The 18,519-nt window shown below is 39.5% G+C and overlaps 1 protein-coding gene across 1 annotated transcript in view; it reads right to left on the reverse strand.

The window, feature by feature from the left end:
- Positions 1-1,447: 1,447 nt before the first annotated feature.
- Positions 1,448-18,519, reverse strand: part of HAS2 (hyaluronan synthase 2) — a 30,185-nt gene continuing 13,113 nt past the window's right edge. The window contains exons 3-4 of the mRNA XM_040494336.1: positions 6,225-6,326; positions 1,448-4,381 (exon numbers count right to left, since the gene is read on the reverse strand). Of these exons, the coding sequence (XP_040350270.1) occupies positions 3,452-4,381; positions 6,225-6,326 (1,032 nt within the window). The 3' untranslated portion in view covers positions 1,448-3,451. The remainder of the gene's footprint in view (positions 4,382-6,224; positions 6,327-18,519) is intronic.

Here is an 18,519-nt window from a genome sequence, read left to right on the forward strand (position 1 = left end):
GAACCCCTTCAGACTGATAGAGCTAAAATAGCCCGTCTGTACAATGTGCTCTGGCAGTACCTGATGCATGGTATGTGCTCGAAACTTAGGTGTTGGTGTATTTAATGGTACAGATGAGTCAGTAGATTCCTATAGACTAATAAGCGTCTTTAAACCATGGCCGGCAGGCCAGATCTGGTTCGTTGCCTGTTTTAGTAATGCTGGTAAACTAGGAATAGTTTTAAGATATTTAAATGACTAAAAAATACTCAAAAGAATACTTCAAAATGCATGCAAATTATAAATTCAAATGTCAGTGTCCATAATGTGTTATTGGAAGCTGGCCACACGCATTGGTTGGCATATTGCCTATGGATGCTTTTGTAGTCCAAAAGAAGAGAAGAGTGGTCACATGACAGACCACACAGCCAGAAAAGGCTACCCTGTATACTGGCTCGTTATGTTAACTTTGCCAGCCTCTAACAGAGCACCAAGTGACTTTATCAGCGAATCACTGATCACTGAGATTAGAACCATCACTGGAGTGGCAATAATGGTCAGTGGCTTAACGTTGTTTTATATTGTGTGTGTGTGTGTGTGTGTGTGTGTGTATAATGTAACTGTGCCAAAGTAATGAGAGATTCTCAGGAACTAAATAATAAAAAGAAAATCAGGAAGCAAGATGAATTTGAGGGATGAGTGGCAAAATGGATTAGCATCAGAGTTCCTCAAACCAGGAAATGCTATTAGATGCCCCGACCCACTTTTTAAAAAAAAGCAATATTTATTGTCCTTTTTCTGATTATAAAAACAATACAGGATCGTGGTATTTGGAAAATACAAAAATGTATACAGTATAGAAACCTGTGATATTCCCAATAGTAGAGATGATATTTAAACATGTTTCTTTTTACAAATTTGAGATGTTACTGTACAAAATGGTTATAAAATTTTAATGTAACATTTTTCCCATATCCTCACGTTCTCTGAAAACATTTTAATGGGCAATAATGTTACATTGAAAATGCCATAATTCACTTAATTATTGCCCTCTATTGGAGTTCAAGTTATTTTTAAGATTTTGTTATTATTTATAATAATAAAGTTGCTTATGAATTTTCTGAAAATCTGTGGCTTTTTCTCCACTATGATAAATTATTATAATAAAATAATTTTTGTCTAAATTTGGGATGCTTCCAAGGGAAATATAATATTAAAGAAAAGGCAAGATTATATTAACTGAATCTCTCTCTCTCTCGCTCCTCTGTTTTCCAGATTTCCAAACCACACTAATTTGAGGGATTTCTGCTTCATCATTAGTAACATGAAATGATTTCTATTACCTTTTACCAACTATGTTTGTTTATTTTCTATATACCCCATTCTTAAATCTATTCCACTACCATCAGGAAAACAGAGGTTTTGTTTCATTTGAAATTTCCCCTTCCCTTAGAAAAAAAGGCAATACTCTTATCAAAAATATTTTATTTACAAAAAATCAATTATACTATACATCCTATACTGGAAATACATTGAATAATTGCTACAATAAATACAGGCAATTAATTCAATCTTTTATAAGAATGAGAGAATTTGACATTTGAAAGTTATCAAAGCTTAACTTAGAACATAAATAGTTAAAAAGGCAAACTCAAGTTTTAGTTTCATTTATTGGCATGCTGTGTTTTTTCCCCACCAACTCTCCCATCAGTGAGTTTGAGTTGCAGAATGGTATGTACCTTTTGTACTCCGAAGGTAGAATGTGCAGCTTTTTCTTAAGCAGGACAGATGGAACGTAGGCATCTGCACGGAAAGGAAGCAGAATGACAGAGGCACACAGTTGAACCCTTTGCCACATTCACACTCTGCCTCATCACAACATTTTCTATGCGACGACTCATGTGTTCGATTGTGTTTAACACAGGTCTACACAGCACCAGCTACAAGGCAAGATGGGTCATGTCAAATGTCAAACTGGGTAACTGAGGCCCTTGGAGTAGCTAAATTAGCCGGGTTAGGGGTAGCTGGTCCATCAATTTCTTTTAGGTGCCAATTCTTGATACACTTATTAAACCTTGATATTATTTTTACTATGTAAACATACCTATGTAGGCCAATAACAAGACAGATGAAGCAATTATCTGCATAAATTCAGAAAAAAAATCCTCCCTAGAAAGTAGAAGAGGAACTTAAATGTATCAATTTTCATATCTATAGGCTTTACACTTATTGAAATGTATCCAACTCACCAGTGTAAACCTCATGGTAACATGTAAAGTGAACTGGTAAGCTGGGAAAAAAAAAAAAAAAAAAAAAAAAGACCGGCAAATTATGTTCAATATGTGGACAGTATCTGGTGAATTCAAGCCACAGAACAAAATGATGAACTGCATTGTATTTGTTTGTCCAAATAATACAGATAATTTTTTTCCACTTTCCATTGTACTCAGCCTGAGGAAACACTGCCAGAAACCCCAAAGGTTATTAATCTCTGATACCCATGTTTTGTCCAGTGCTGATGCCTAGTGTTTTCTTTCAAGGACTAGCATTCCCTTTTTTTTTTTTAATCTTATGAAAAATTGCACTTTTCTACCCCTTTGGCCTTGATTTTCTGATTTTCCTTTTATTTTGTACACCTAAGTACGTATTTCTACTTCCAAAGTGTGACAGGTATATTGGCCTTTTCTAAAAGAAATGAAGTTAAAATATTGAAAGTTTAAATATTTTTCACAGAAAGAAACTATTCCATTTTAAAAGGTAGAGAGAGAGAGAGAAATATTTTATTCTTTCTATCATGAACAACATCAGTCAACCAAGCTTCACATTTTGGGTAGATTTTTTTTTTTTAAGTATGAATTTTTTCAGAACCTATTTTAATAATAATAAAAAAGAACAGGTGTATTTTGGCAGAGAAGTAAAATATAGAATATGCAAAATTTGCTTTAAAAATTGGCATACAAAATTTTAAAACACAGTACAGTTATATAAAAATACAGCACAGCCAACGGCCTTTAAAATTTCCTTTGGCATTTCATTTGGTAGAGTTAAACAGAAAATCCTTTCTAAAAAAAAAAAAAAATTAGCTATCAACACAGTCCATAAGTTAGGTTGTATACGTTGAAAGAACTTTTCCTTGAGTTTCCAAAATCCTTTTCTTCCGTGATAACCCACATAAAGCATGGCTAGTGAGGTATATAGGACAAACACTGTTAGGCGGATGTACAGTAAGGAAAAAGTGCATAAACAAAGAATGTTTCCCATTTTCATAGAAATAACAGGTTAAACTCTGAGTTTCTTCTCATTGATGTCTTGTTTTACTTTGGCAGAATCAAAATAAACCCATAGAAATGTCTTTGTTCAAGTCCCAGCAGCAGTGATATGTCTCCTTTGGTGGCACTGTCTGATGCCACAAGAGGAACTAAGGTTTTGTGTGTGTCTGCGTGTGTGACTGCAAACGTCAAACAACGTGAGATCATACATCGAGCACCATGTCATACTGTTGTCCCTTCTTCCTCCTGCCACATTTATTGATGAGAACCACATACAGCGTCAAAAGCATGACCCAATAGCACGCATAGAGCAACGTTCCAACAATTAGAACGGTCTGTTTGGATTCTGAGAATGGCTTCTTAGATTCCTTATAAATGGTGAAAATCACACCGCCCAGGAGGATTGTAAACCAAACTGATACTGGAATGAGTCCTATGAAATTAACAACAATGGTTTTCCTTCCAGATGTGCCCCACCCAGCTTTGTTTATCGTGGCAATTGCAAACATCTTGGCAGGAAGTAAACTTGACATGTATAACACTGAGTAGAGGGACATGAAGACCATGACAATATTTCCTCTAAGGCAGCTGGCAAAGGATGACTTTATGAGACCTACTAACTGGACAGTTAACAAGAAGAGGAGGATGTTCCAAATTTTTCCCCTGTAGAAGAGCTGGATTACTGTGGCAATGAGGAAGAAAGGGAAGAATCCAGTGATAACTGCCTCATAGGTCATCCACAAGTGATGTTTATGAAACCACATCGCATTGTACAGCCACTCTCGGAAGTAGGACTTACTCCAACGGGTCTGCTGGTTTAACCATCTCAGATATTCTATAGGTGTCTCCGTAAGGCACTTGGATCGAGCTGTGTATTTTGTTGCATAGCCCAGACTCAGCACTCGGTTCGTTAGATGCCGATCGTCACCAAAACTACATTGGCTGCCCATAAATTCCTGATTGTACCAGTCTTCCACAAATTCATGCAGCAAGGAGTTTCTGTACATTCCCAGAGGCCCACTGATGCACTGGACACACCCAAAATAAGACTGGCAGGCCCTTTCTATGTTAAAAGCCATCCAGTATCTCACACTGCTGAGGAAGGAGATCCAGGAATCATACTTGTTTAAAATCTGCAAGAAGGAAAAAAAAAAAAAAGAATAAATAAAGGTAAGCCTTAGCTAAAATACCAACAAAATCTGTGCTGTTGTGAGGTTACTGCCTAGAGCGAAGTGTGTTATTTGATCCTCCTATGAAGCATCCTTCTTCATTTTGACACAGTTATCTTTTATTTTCTCTGATCCTATGTTACTAGATTAGTCTGATCAATTGTGTCCATGCATTGGGACTCCTTGATGAGCAATAGTTTTTCTACTTCATGACTCTGTCCTCTTTTTGCTGCTTTTTGTCCTTCTTGTTGTTATGCTATAATATTTTTAGGCTTTAGTTCTCAGATCCTAAAGTTTCCCACTCTTTCCTACCATCTAAGATTTGAAGGTTTTTAAGTCCTCTTCTCTCCTGTTCTGATTAATTTCCAACTCATTCAATTCTATTAATTTTCCTTCTCCTTCTTTCTCTCTTTTACACAATGCCAGTGATAAATTGCTTGTTCTAGCCTTTCCCCAAAACTTAAATCCTGAAATAATGCTCTATGCAAAAGCTACTGAAAATTAGCAGCTTTTTCTTGGCAATATTTCTAAATTCTTTCTTTCATCTCAGTTTTGTTCAGTTCTCATCTAGATTTTGCATGCTTCCTCTTTTATCACCAGGCTGTTTCTTTGTCTGCTCCAGGCATTGTCTTTGCCTTCAGTGTCACCATGCATGTGTAAAATGGGTTATACAGCAATGCAGAACCCAAATTGTATAGTCAAGTTTCCACGTGCTTCTCACCTCTTGCCAAAATCTGATCACGTGTTTGCAAAGCACTCATTTTTTTTAACTTTATTTATTTGAGACAGAGACAGTGCAAGTGGGGGAGGGGCAGAGAGAGAGGGAAAGAGAGAATCCTAAGCAGGCTCCCTGCTGTCAGCACAGAGTCCGAAGTGGGGCTTATACTCATGAGACTGTGAGATCATGACCTGAGCCGAAACCAAGAATTGGACGCTTAACCGGCTGAGCCACCTAGGAGCCCCTACAAAGCACTCATTTTAATCTTCACATATTTTCACATATTCACATATATATTCATTTCCAATCCCACATATTCCAAGTAGCCTTCATTAATATTTGTTTACTTGTTCCTCCACTTGTAGCAAATACTGGGAAATAAAGAGAATTAGCGGGGGGACACCTGGGTGGCTCAGTCAATTAAGCAGCTGACTCTTGATTCCGGCTTAATGCTTGGAGTCTACTTAAGATTCTCCCTCTCTGTTTCTCTCCCTCTGCCCCTCCTCCCTCTCAAAAAAAAAAAATAGTGGGAAATAAATCATAATCAGAAAATCCACTTATTAATTAATTATTCCTTTGCCTTTCTTACCAGTATAAATTTGACTTGCTTCTTCTCTTTTCTTTCTTTGTATTCCAATTTGGATTTTTAATCAAGCATATATTGACCAGCTTTTAAATACATAGGTATAAAATATAGAATCCATCATCTGCCCTTCTTCCTTTTTTTTTTTTTTTTTTTTTTACCTTCACAGCTAAATGAACTCTAACATCAGATTTTACCAGAACATTAAGTTATGGTTCAAGAAGATACGGTAGAAATCATTACACATTTAAATTAAATATATATCACTTATCAGCCACAGCAAACAAACGTTACATTCCAGGGTTAAACAAAGAAATTCTAATTCTTTTTTTCAATTTAGGAAAGGAAAGAGGCAATAAAGTGGGTCAAGGCACATACTAATGTGTCTCTAGCACCAAAAGCCACATCTGGCAGAGAGTTTGGTGTGTAATAAATACGTGTTCAATGAATCAATGAGTAAGAGTATAACTAAAAGCGAATCATGCCGAAAGTGAAGGCTTACACACCTGGACATCTCCCCCGACACCTCCGACCATAGGGTCTTCTTCTAAAACTTTTACCATTTCCACAGATGACGCAGGGTCAAGCATGGTGTCTGAATCACAAACCTGTGAAGCAAAAAGTACAAAATGAGTTAAAGGAAGAAGTAGGAGTGTAGTCAATACAGTCAAAATTGGGCATATATATTATGTCTTCAGCCTTATTGTCACAGGGCCTCAATAAGCAAGTATTTATTGCAAGGGATGACCGTTTGTTATGTCACAATCAATACAAAGAGCGAGCTCAGTATTGAAGTAAATGGCATTGCTGGATAGAACAGCTGAAGTGACGTGCTAGGTAGGTCTTGTAGGCTAACTAGCTCATCTTGGTTTACCATGGATGTTCCTCATCATGGCAGTGAAAGTCTTATCTCCCAGGTGACATCCCAGTTTTCCAGGATTTAGTAGACATCTGGGTTGGTCACCATAGATGGGTTTTTTTTTTTTTTCCCCCTTTAGGCAACGTATCCCTCAGGTCTGAATGATGGTCATAAAATCCTAAGAGTGTATTGAAAGGGAGGCATGTTTAATAGCGACTTTCCTCCCTATCTTCATATGGTAACTAGAAGACAGGAAAGCCATTCTCCTCCATTCGGTCGTATAGTTCTGAATCAAGTTGCCCATAAGAGCAGGACTTAGCAACGGACACAACATCAGAAAGGGAGGTAGCATTATCTGCAGACCACCTTTTTATCCTAAAGCATCAAGTATTCATCCAGCCCTTTGTACATAAAAGCAAATGTAAATTATCTGAAGTCATTCTAGACATGCTAATAGTTGTTCTTAAAAACAATCTTCAGGGGCGCCTGGGTGGCGCAGTCGGTTAAGCGTCCGACTTCAGCCAGGTCACGATCTCGCGGTCTGTGAGTTCGAGCCCCGCATCGGGCTCTGGGCTGATGACTCAGAGCCTGGAGCCTGTTTCCAATTCTGTGTCTCCCTCTCTCTCTGCCCCTCCCCCGTTCATGCTCTGTCTCTCTCTGTCCCAAAAATAAATAAACGTTGAAAAAAAAATTAAAAAAAAAACAAACAAAAAAAAACAATCTTCAGGGGGGTTGCCTGGGTGGCTCAGTTGGTTAAGCGACAGACTTCAGCTCGGGTCATGATCTCGCAGTTTGTGGGTTCAAGCCCCGCGTTGGGCTCTGTGCTGGCAGCTCAGAGCCTGGAGCCTGCTTTGGATTCTGTGTCTCCCTCTCTCTCTGCCCCTCCCCTGCTCATGCTCTGTGTCTCTCTGTCTCTCAATAATAAATAAATGTTAAAAAAAATTAAAACAAACAAACAATCTTCAGGGGTGCCTGGGTGGTTCAGTTGGTTAAGCGTCCGTCTTCGGTTCAGGTCATGATCTCGTGGTTCGTGAGTTTGAGCCCCGCATCGGGCTCTGTGCTGACAGCTCGGAGCTCCAAGCCTGGAGCCTGCTTCAGATTCTGTGTCTCCCTCTCTCTCTGTTCCTCCCCTGTTCGTACTCTGTCTCTCTCTCTCTCTCTCAAAAATAAATAAAGATCAAAAAATTTTTTTAAAAAATCTTTATACGGGTCCAAAAAAGCAATTCTGAAACCAAACCAAATTATGACTTCAAGAAAGTTATTGGGATTAGTCTATATTAGTGAACCTCTGACGAACATTCCTGTTGGAGGCCCAAGGGGGCCGGGTTACAAATACTTTTCTTGCCAGCCTGATTTCTGAGCCAACTGGAAAATGAAACGGAAGAATAAGGGAGATGAGAAACCCAAATATCCCTGGTATCATCGTAAAGCTGATACAGAGCACAGGGCTTATACCCTGTGGAATAGCAGCCTTCCTAATTACATTTTCCAGTATTAGACAGACTGATCAAGTCCAAATAGCACCTAAGTGCGGGCAGCCTCCTCTTACAGATAAAGTGCATGCCCTTCTAAAGGTCTGGCCGATGACAGCTCCTTGGTGGCCACCCACTCCCAGAAGGAAAGGGTAAGAAGGAGCCAGCTCCCCGTCTCCTGGACTCACCAATCAGATTAAATCACTTCTCTTAGGGAGGGAGGAGTGACACAGCTGAGAAATGCTACCACCTTTCCCGCAGGTAGGCTATACCTGTGGATAGAGCTTCTTCCACATGATCAAAGAAAACCAGAAATAAGAGAAGTGCCCCCACCTCCCCATCCCTGATTAATACCAATAAGACATGGTATTCCTTTCTGGGGACTACAGCAAAGCCTAGTAGATAAAAATGGATCGGGTTGACATGTAATGAACCAGTTTCACAACCCCATCCAAACAATAAATAATTAGTAGAGACTGGAGTGTTATCAGCAATTCCATTATTTTTCCATCAAGTCTGACTCACCAGAATGGATTTAATCAATATTTAGCCTATTTATTTACACCAAAAGTAATTATCTTTACAGTTCTCCCTACTACTTTATTAAAATAGTAGGGATTTCATATACCAGTTTGGAGTGGGAAAAAAAATTTAGAAAATAATTTGTAGAAGCATAAAGTCTTGAGTTAAAGGGGATTCTCTCTCCCCCTCTCTCCCTCTCTCTCTCTCATGAGTCCCTGACATAATTAATTAAGGAATTTCAACATTTTAAAAAATGTGTGTCTCAGTTTTACTGACAGCTATTTTTTTCTGAAAAAAGTATAAATTTTTTTTCAAAAAAATATATATTATATATTAATGAATAACGTTGGTAAAATAGCGATTTAAATGCATGATTGAAACTTTTATGGGGTGCCTGGGAGGCTCAGTCGCTTAAGCGTCCGACTTTGGTTCAGGTCATGATCTCACAGTGTGTGAGTTGGAGCCCCATGTTGGGCTCTGTGCTGACAGCTCAGAGCCTGGAGCCTGCTTCTGATTCTGTCTCTCCCTCTCTCTCTGCCCCTCCCCACCTCGAGAACACGTGCATGCATGCACGCGCGCGCGCTCTCTCTCTCTCTCTCTCAAAAAATAAACATTAAAAAAATCGTATAAATTAAGAAGTATATAGGGTATTCAGTTATAATCTCTCTGTATTTAGTTAATCATAGTAATTTTAGGGTTAACATCTGAATTTCTTATTTTACTCTAGTTATTTAGGACCATTCATTTTCTCCATAAAACCACTTATTTTGTTTTATTTTGTTTTGTTTTGTTTTTAGTATTCTCTTTTGGTCCAGCATGATCTCACTTTATCTAGGCAAGAGCTAGGCATTAGTTTTTCAGTGTAGAAAGTAGGATTTCACTAATACTTGGGTTTGGACGAAGGCTCAGAAGCAGCCTAAACAAATTTCACCCAAAGTGACGTTTTTGCCTCTCTGAGTGCCTGGTCTACCACTGGCTTGTACATGGATGGCTGCAAGCGGGTCCCGCCTGGAATACGGGTAGAAGGGCGGGGGCAAGAGTTCGACCCACCTTTAGCTCCAGCATCCTGAGCTTATGGCCACACCCACCTCTATTGACTCAGGCTGGGAAAGGTAAAACCAGAAAGCTAAAATAAGACTAAAAACAACAGGAAGGGGCAATCTAGAATTAATGCGCAAGTCACTCCGCCTGCTTGTGAGCAGGGGCGGGCCAAGGGAACCGCCCCTTTGAAATGACCTTGAACCACACTTCTGAGGCTCTGAATGTTTAAATTGGTCCTGCCCCTCCCACTTTCCAACTGCAAACAGCCAGCCGTTCTCCGAGAGAGAGACTGTTCTGGTGGGTTTAACTGTGTCGGAAGGGAAAGCTCCCAGAAATCTCCTGGGAAGGGGTTTACAGTGGCAGGATCAAAGAGCTTTAAAGAAGTTCGATTTCTGGTAGGTGCTTCAGCAGCACATAAATGAAACGTGGAACACTACAGAGGAGCCGAGCATGGCCCGGAGCACGGAGGACACGCAAGGTGAAGGATTCCATATTAAAAAGAGGAGAAAGGAAAAAAAGAGGTCCAACTTCTGGATGCTATTTGGTGACAGAATGCCAGCTAGAAAGCCATCACTTATGACAGTCAGCATGTATGTTCATCGACCTAATAGTTTGTATTTATTAGTATATCAAGAGTGTAACTTTAGTCCCTCTGAAAATCCGTAGAGTGGGAACAGGCTTTCTAGTTGTCTCCCCACCAATTAATAATAAGTATGTGATTTCATAAATGTTGGCCATTTAGCTCTAGGCTAGAAACGGTGGGGGACAAACACCAGTTGACGCAGAGCTTGACCTCACCTGGGGACAAACTACAGGCCGTGATTTGCACACAGGAAACAATTAGAGAACAAATCAAAACATCTCACTGTCCACACTGAATGTCTCAACTGTAATTTGTTTAAACCACCTCATCACTAGTCATAGGATTTCTCACTAGGAGTTATGGAAATGAAGCAAAGTTTTCACTAAAATGAGTGGGAAAGTGTCAAGGCAAAAAGACACATTTGGGAGGAACCAGCCACCTCAGTCTTAACCACAGAATCCAACTCAAGTGCGTAAGATCATCGTCCCTCCGTCTTCATCCTTCCCCAATGCAGTCAAGAGGGAACACCCTCCCCTTTCCTTCCTATCTAAACCAGGGTTGATGGGATGCCTCGGTGGCTCAGTTGGTTTAAGAATCCTACTTCCTACTCGCACTCAAGTCACAATCTCACGACTGACTTGTGAGTTCGAGCCCTGTGTCAGGCTTGGTGCTGACAGCTGGGAGCCTGGAGCCTGTTTCAGATTCTGTGTCTCCCTCTCTTTCTGCCCTTCCTCTGCTCTCTCTCTCTCTCTCTCTCTCTCTCTCAAAAATAAATAAAACATTTTTAAAAATTAAAAAAATAAATAAGCCAGGGGTTGACAATCTGAGGTCTTCAAGCCAAGTCTAGCCTGCCACCTGTTTTGTTAGGGCCTATGGGCTAAAAATGGCTTTTACCTTTTAAAATAATTGAAAAAATTAAAAAATAATAATATTTTGTGGCACATGGAAGTTATATGAAATTCAAATCCCAGTGTCCATAAATAAAGTTGTATTGGAACTCAAGCATATTCATTTTCATGTCATCTATGGCTGTTTTCACACTAAAACAGCAAAGTTGAATAGTTGTAATAGAGACCATATGGCCTGCAAAACCTAATATTTACTATCAGACCTTTTACAAGCAGAGTTTGCCAACCGTGGGACGAAAATAATTGGTTGCAGGGGGAGGGTTCTCTTTCATAAATTTTTTTTTAAGTTGAGATTAAATACGTTCTAAGCCCAATTTTAATTCTAGTGGATTAAAAAAAAAAATCCTGGGGCGCCTGGATGGCTCAGTCGGTTAAGTGTCCGACTTCGGCTCAGGTCATGATCTCGCGGCTCGTGAGTTCGAGCCCCGCGTTGGCCTCTCTGCTGACAGCTCAGAGCCTGGAGCCCGTTTCACATTCTGTGTCTCCCTCTCTCTCTGCCCCTCCCCTCTACATGCTCTGTCTCTCTTGTCCCAAAAATAAACAAACATTTAAAAAAATTAAAAAAAAAAATCCCCAATGCCTCCATCGTCATGTGTTATAAAGAACAGTAACTGCATAAAAAGTGTGAAACATTAATAAAGTAGTTTTTTTTTTCCTTTTGTCAAGTTGTGCCTATTATAAGGATAAATGCCCTCAGAATCAAGAAGCGTCAATTAAGTCTTGGGTCCTGTTTGTCACTACTTCTGTGACCTTTAACAAGCCACTTACCATCATCATGGTACTGGAGTGAGACACTGCATATCAAAGTACCTTGTAAATTTACAAAGGACTGTAGAGAAGTGTATTATTAGTTTAAGGTAATAAGCTTTACACTTTTATACTCCCTAAGTAAACCCATAACCTCAGGGATTATGACAATCCTTAACACAAAGAGATGGCTCAGTAAAGAATCTCTAAAATGGCCATGGGAACTGATTACATATCAAGGATGTCTTATCCCAATGAACAAATTCAAATGTGTCTGCAACGATCTATAATCCAGTTACAAACGATTAGTGTATAGTTTATTACGTAAGTTATTACACTATAAATTCATTCCAATTTATCTCACTGATCTTAATCTACCTCACTATAATTTAAACAAAAATCTCCTTTAGAAATAGTGTTACTGGGCACCTGGGTGGCTCAGTTGGTTCAGCGTCTGACTCCTGATTTGGGCTCAAGTCATGATCTCACTTTTGGTAGGTCTGAGCCCTACACCGGGCTCCATGCTGACAGTACGGAGCCTGCTTGGGATTCTCTCTTTTTTCTCTCTGCCCCTCCCTTGCTCATGCTCTCTCTCAAAAATAATAGATAGAACTTAAAAAAAATAAATAGAACTGAAAGAAAGAAATTAAGAAAGAAAGAAAGAAAGAAAGAAAGAAAGAAAGAAAGAAAGAAAGAAACATTGTTACCTATTCTACCAAATGCTGTTCAAATTCTAAGACCCAAGTCTAAAATGTCAAGTCTCCATGTTTCACTTTTTTGAACGTGTTTCCTTTCAGACTGCCTGGTGGACCTCCCCACCCCCAACTCGAGTCCCATACCACTTCAAAGGGCACTGAGAGCTACACAGATTAAGAGGAAATCTTAATTACTCTGGCTGCCTTCAACGAGGAAACAGGTTGAAAATAAATCAGGACCCCTTCTGTTGCTACTGCTTTTATCCTTTGCCTGCTTGCAAGGCTTGACCCTTCATCTTAACCTTGACCCAGTCAGACTATTTTTTTTCTATAGTGTGTGGAATTTACTCTTGGTCATGACCCTGCTACCAGCTTTCCTGACACAGCTTTACCACAAAGTAAATGGAAAGTCTCCCTCACTCTCCTTTCCCTGGGGACATTTATCTAGTGAAAAGGGGTAGGCCAGAACAACAACAACAAAATTTACAAATAGTTATTTACTACCAAACACAAGATGATGCCAGTTTCCTTGAACTCTTAACAGTATAATACCAGAGTAAACACACTATTGAAAGAAGAGAAAGCACCATGCAAATATTGGAACTAAACAGATCTCAATCCACCGTTCACCAAGTTTATATAAACTTGGACTAGCTTGTTGACTGTAGTGTCCTTACCTCACTTTCCTAAGTCTCCACCTCCCAGGTGAAAATATGGATAATCACATCCACCTAAAGTTTGTTATATTGGTAATTTAGTTCGATCACGTATGTAAAGCACTTAATATTGGCTAACTCATAGTAAATGCTCAATAAAAGGAAGACATAAAGTGACGAACCAAAACCAGAAGTGACAAACCAAACACAGAGACACCCACTAAGGACCCTAATCCAATGAGAGAAGGGGTCCTTCGTACAATCACTGTAAATAAGTGATGACTCACTGGGAGAGCAGGGAACCAATCCCTACCTAGTCCAATACCCAATAAACTTAAGTTCAGCAAACTCAATTCTGAGCAGGCAATGTAAAAGTCCTTACACTGGGTTGTTTACTAGAGAAAATTAAAAAATTAGAGAGCAGTTTGCAGCCGATTATGATTCCTTTACAGCCTTGAATGTACCTTTGGGGAAAGTACATTCTATTGTGGGAAAATTCATCCTATAGCAAAGAGTAGACCCTGGACCCATTAAAACTTAAAAAAATGTTTGTTGCATCTTGACTTCATATCTCATTGACATTAAACCTAATGCATGTGATACTATTTAAAATGGGAACATATTCTTTGGTTTCGGAAGTACATAAATGTAGAAGACAGAATTTTATTTTTCAAATCTCAACTTGAAAACTGAATTATCTGCTGAAAAGGAGTACATAATTTGGGTGAAACCACATACATGCAGGAGATAGGGGAGACCAAAAAATTAGGATGGAAAATAACCTTCACAAAAATAGGATATTGCACACAATTTAAAATTTCTCATATAACCAACAAGGTCACTCAAAAGCTTATGATGGATGGTAATTAATTTTATCATAACCAACTTCTAGGACTTTATCAATATTGCATGATACTTTCAATTTTTAAAAATCTTGATTTTCTATTTACTTGGATTTTGGGTAAATGGAATTTACAAGTAAGTCTATAGCTAAATTTACCAGCCTCGGATTCAGTGGCAAATACAAAAATCATAAAATTTAAGAATTTTAGAGTTAAAAACACACTTTGAAATTTAGCAGTAAAACCATTCCAGAAAAAAAAAAATACCCTCAATGAAAAAATAATCATTCTTTTTGTGAGAAGGAGGCAGGATAAGGAAGATTACCCTCTCCTACACCAATTGAGTTTATGACAAAGGATCTCAAATCCATCCAGTGGAAAGCCTCTGTATCATAGACATCTAAGCAATTTGGCCCTTCTCTGTTGCTCTTTTTTAAAAGAATTAGGAAGATATAGGGGCGCCTGGGTGGCGCAGTCGGTTAAGCGTCCGACTTCAGCCAGGTCACGATCTCGCGCTCCGTGAGTTCGAGCCCCGCGTCAGGCTCTGGGCTGACGGCTCAGAGCCTGGAGCCTGTTTCCGATTCTGTGTCTCCCTCTCTCTCTGCCCCTCCCCCGTTCATGCTCTGTCTCTCTCTGTCCCAAAAATAAATAAACGTTGAAAAAAAAAATTAAAAAAAAAAAAAAAAAAGAATTAGGAAGATATATACCTTCCTTGGGAGAATGAATTACCCAAGTTGTTGTAAAATACTTACTGACTTTGGTCAACCTAGAATCTATTCAAAACATTAAGGTTAAAAAAGGAGTCATTTGGTCATTCTCTTTTCTTTTTAGGAAGGCTTAAACATGAGTGAAAGTCATAGAAGGTGTAAAACAAAGGTGACAAGACAGCTGGGAACGTGGGAAACCAAATGTTGTCACCTCTAAGGCTGAAGCCAAGAAACACCCTTATTCCAAATGGCTGGAATTCTCATTCTAAAGAAGGGAATCAGAAGTCCCATAATGGTAGCATTTAACTCAGGGCTTACATTCAAGAGCCCAAATTGGGGGGAAAGGGCGTACTAAAAATCAAAGTGAGGGACGTCTGGCTGGTTCAGTCGGTGGAGGGTGTGACTCTTGATCTCAGAGTTGTGAGTTCGAGCCCCACGTTGCCTGTAGAGATTACTTGAAAATAAAATCTTAAAAAAGTAAACCAAATAAGTGAAAAATATGATAGTAACTGTTAAAAATGTCAGAGAAATTAAAACTGTACTGAAAAACAAACAAAAAAACAAAAACAAAAAAAACCTGTACTGAGTTAGAGTTCCGAGCTGGGAATGATCTCAGAGATCATCTGTTCTACCAGCTGAGGCCCATAGCAAGGAAACAACAGATTCAAGTCTGGAATTCAGATGTCCCATTCCTATTTCACTGTGCTCCAATCTTATCCTCTAAAATGAATGATATAAAAAGACATAGAACATTCTCAACATTGGCCCTCAGAATAGTTCAGGCTTCCCATACAATACGGGAACCAAGCAAATACTACATACATACTTGTCAATTCTCATGATTCAGGGTAGTTATGTTCCACAAAGTTTCCATGAACACTGATGTAGAGAACACCAAAAAAAAAAAAAAAAAAAAAAAAAAAATGGCTTCTAGCAGAAATATAAGGTTAGGTTCCTCTGAGGCTCTGGTCACATCTTTGTCTACTGATCAATACCTAATAAATACCTAATAAATCAATACCTAATAAATCAATACCTAATAAATAACTGTGTTATTTGTGTTCCCATTTAAATACATCTTACTATATGTATTTGAATCATTAACAGTGAATTTAGGGCCAAAGGTACTGTACCTGATGCCTGAACAAAGCCCACCTAAGAAATACATTTTCTCCATAAGGCAATCATAGCTTTGTGCTCAGGAACACTAGACAGCAAGCACTTCAGCACTACACTTGGGGGGGCATTTTAAACAGCTACATCACCAACAAAAAGCACAACAATGTGAAAAACATGATACTAAATACATTATGAAGAAGTTACTTGTTTACAGTATAAAAGCTGAAAAAGGCAGAGCACAGTCTTCTTTGACCTCAGTTGGGAACATGAACATCAGGTGAATCAAATTTCTTGCTGTTCTGCACGTCTCAAAATGATCACAAAAGCACAGCCAAGTACTGATTTGGGGGTTACAACTATATTTTAATGAGGAGGGTAATTTACAAGTACAGACTCCATGAATAACAAGGGTCAACTCTACTATTTTGAATAATTTAGTCTTCCTTTTCTCCTGCTAAAAGGGTCATGGAGGGGCGCCTGGGTGGCTCAGTCCATTAAGCGTTGGACTCCTGATTTCGACTCATGATTCTGAGATAGCGCCCCGCATTGGGATCGGCACGGACAGCGCAAAGCCTGCTTGGGTTTCCCCCTCCCCCGCATGCATGCGCTCTTGCGCGCGCTCTCTCTCTCTCTCTCTCTCTGTCTCTCTCTCTCTGTCTCTCTCTCTCTCTCTCTCTCAAATAAATAAACTTAAAAAAAAAAAAAAAAAGATGAAGTGAAGAGAACTAGCCAGTGCAAAGATTCAGCCGCATCTGAGAAAAACAATCATCGGAGCCATCTCTGCCCAGCTAAGCATTGTCTTCAGTCAGGGTAGCAAGGATGTGAGCAGATGGTCCTATTTCTGCCCCAGCCCCCATTCTCTCTTGTGTATGAGCACCTAAACTTTACTTCCTTCCTTCGGTAGCCAATCTGCTCTCCACATTCAGTCACTTGTAAGCTTAGTAGCCAACATCCTTGAACCTCTCTCCTTGGTCTTTCTGTGGCTTCTGCTTTGCAACTCTCAGACCCTGGGTCAGTCAGAATGGATGGTGAGAACGTACTGGTTTGACTGTTATAATGTTTCCACTTTTATAGAACACACAGGGTTAAAAATTGGGGATTTTGATGAGGAATGGCAGGATGGAGTCACCTGATTTCAGAATGCCAAATGGTTTTCTACTCTTGTGTCAGTCCCCTTGAACATTTGGAATGGATGGAGGATTCTAGCAGGATTTAGGACCCAGTTAACAGCTGGTGCTCAGGTTAGTCTATTTGGAGGCCTCAGCCTGATGGAAGGAAAGTTCTCAAGCCTGATTAGGGTTCTAGCAAGGAGCCCAGGCTAACGTTCCATAGCTTGTATTATTTTGTCCTGGTCAGGCACAATGTCAAGTTGTCAAGGATACAAACAAAGTTCAACACAGGAATGATGGAAGAAGCGGCTTTGGGAGGAACAGGCTTAAAAAAAAAAGAGAGAAGAAAAAAGAAAACCCACACAATGACATCTTGATTAGAAACGACAAATGTAGCAATTGTTTTAACTAGAATTAAAGGTGAAATATCAAAACATGTTTCTTCATTTTCGGCTTCAGTCTTCAAACCCTCTGTAAATTCCCCAGCCATCCCATCACTTCCTTTAAAAGGATCATTTCATCCTCTATCTGGGCCTGAAGTTACACTATGAAAATACATAAAAATGTCCTGAGTTAACTAAAAGTACCTCGATTGTGAACATTCTAGAAATTAGGAGAAACTTGGGAATGAAACTCTATCAACTCGCTAGAAGAGATTAATATGCAGATTGGTACCAACTGAGGGGGAAAAATGCCTCAAAACTCCTCAGATAGTAACCAGAATTAACCCCGTGGTAATCTCAAACCCTTTGTGAGACTGGCTTATTCTCTCCATGAAACTGAGGCTTGGAAAGGTGGTCCTGCTCCAGGCGGGTCATCCAGCTGACTCTGAAGCCGGTGCCCATTCTCCCCCAATCACACAGAGCATGCCATCCCACTGGGCATGACCTTGTGACAATCAGGGACCCTAAAGTATATGATGGGTCTTCCGAAAAGTCGGATTTCACTGATTGGAGATTGGGAGAGTGTCCCAATGGATTCTCTTAAACTGCAGACATTTCTCCCTTCTCCGTATCATCATGGCCAAAATTTAACTGAAGTATCTGCAAGAAAATTGCAGTTTAGAAAACTCACAGGGACCCTACTAACATTCTAAAGAAAGCTTCAGTGAGAACGAGGAGGGGAGAAATCCTGGAGCAAGCAGAGCAGTCAGGGAATTAATGACAGACACAGCCTGTCTCATTTTCATGCAAGCAAACACCATCACAAATGCTTTCAAAGGTCAAGTGCAGTGAGTGAGGTAATGCTGTTTGGGGAGTGAAATAAACATTACTTCGATTTTGCTCTGGGAAGGGTTTTTGTGTGTGTTTGTTTTTCTCCCTTTTTCATTTTCCTTCTCCTTCTGTCTCCCAGCTTTGAATGCCTTACCCTTTTAAATCAAAATTGTTCTCACCACCCCCATTTTGCCCAGTCTCCGTGAAAAACGTTTTATAGCCATCCCTTGAGCCTGCAGATTTTCTCAAGACCCTTCTGCTCGGCAGACACTATTTTCGTACAAGGTCTGGAGATTTTAAGACTGTGGAAAATGACGTTGGATTTGA

This window comes from Herpailurus yagouaroundi, unplaced genomic scaffold, assembly GCF_014898765.1.
Source record: "Herpailurus yagouaroundi ecotype Mexico unplaced genomic scaffold, PumYag 186, whole genome shotgun sequence".
In the NCBI taxonomy this organism is placed as follows: Eukaryota; Metazoa; Chordata; class Mammalia; order Carnivora; family Felidae; genus Herpailurus; species Herpailurus yagouaroundi.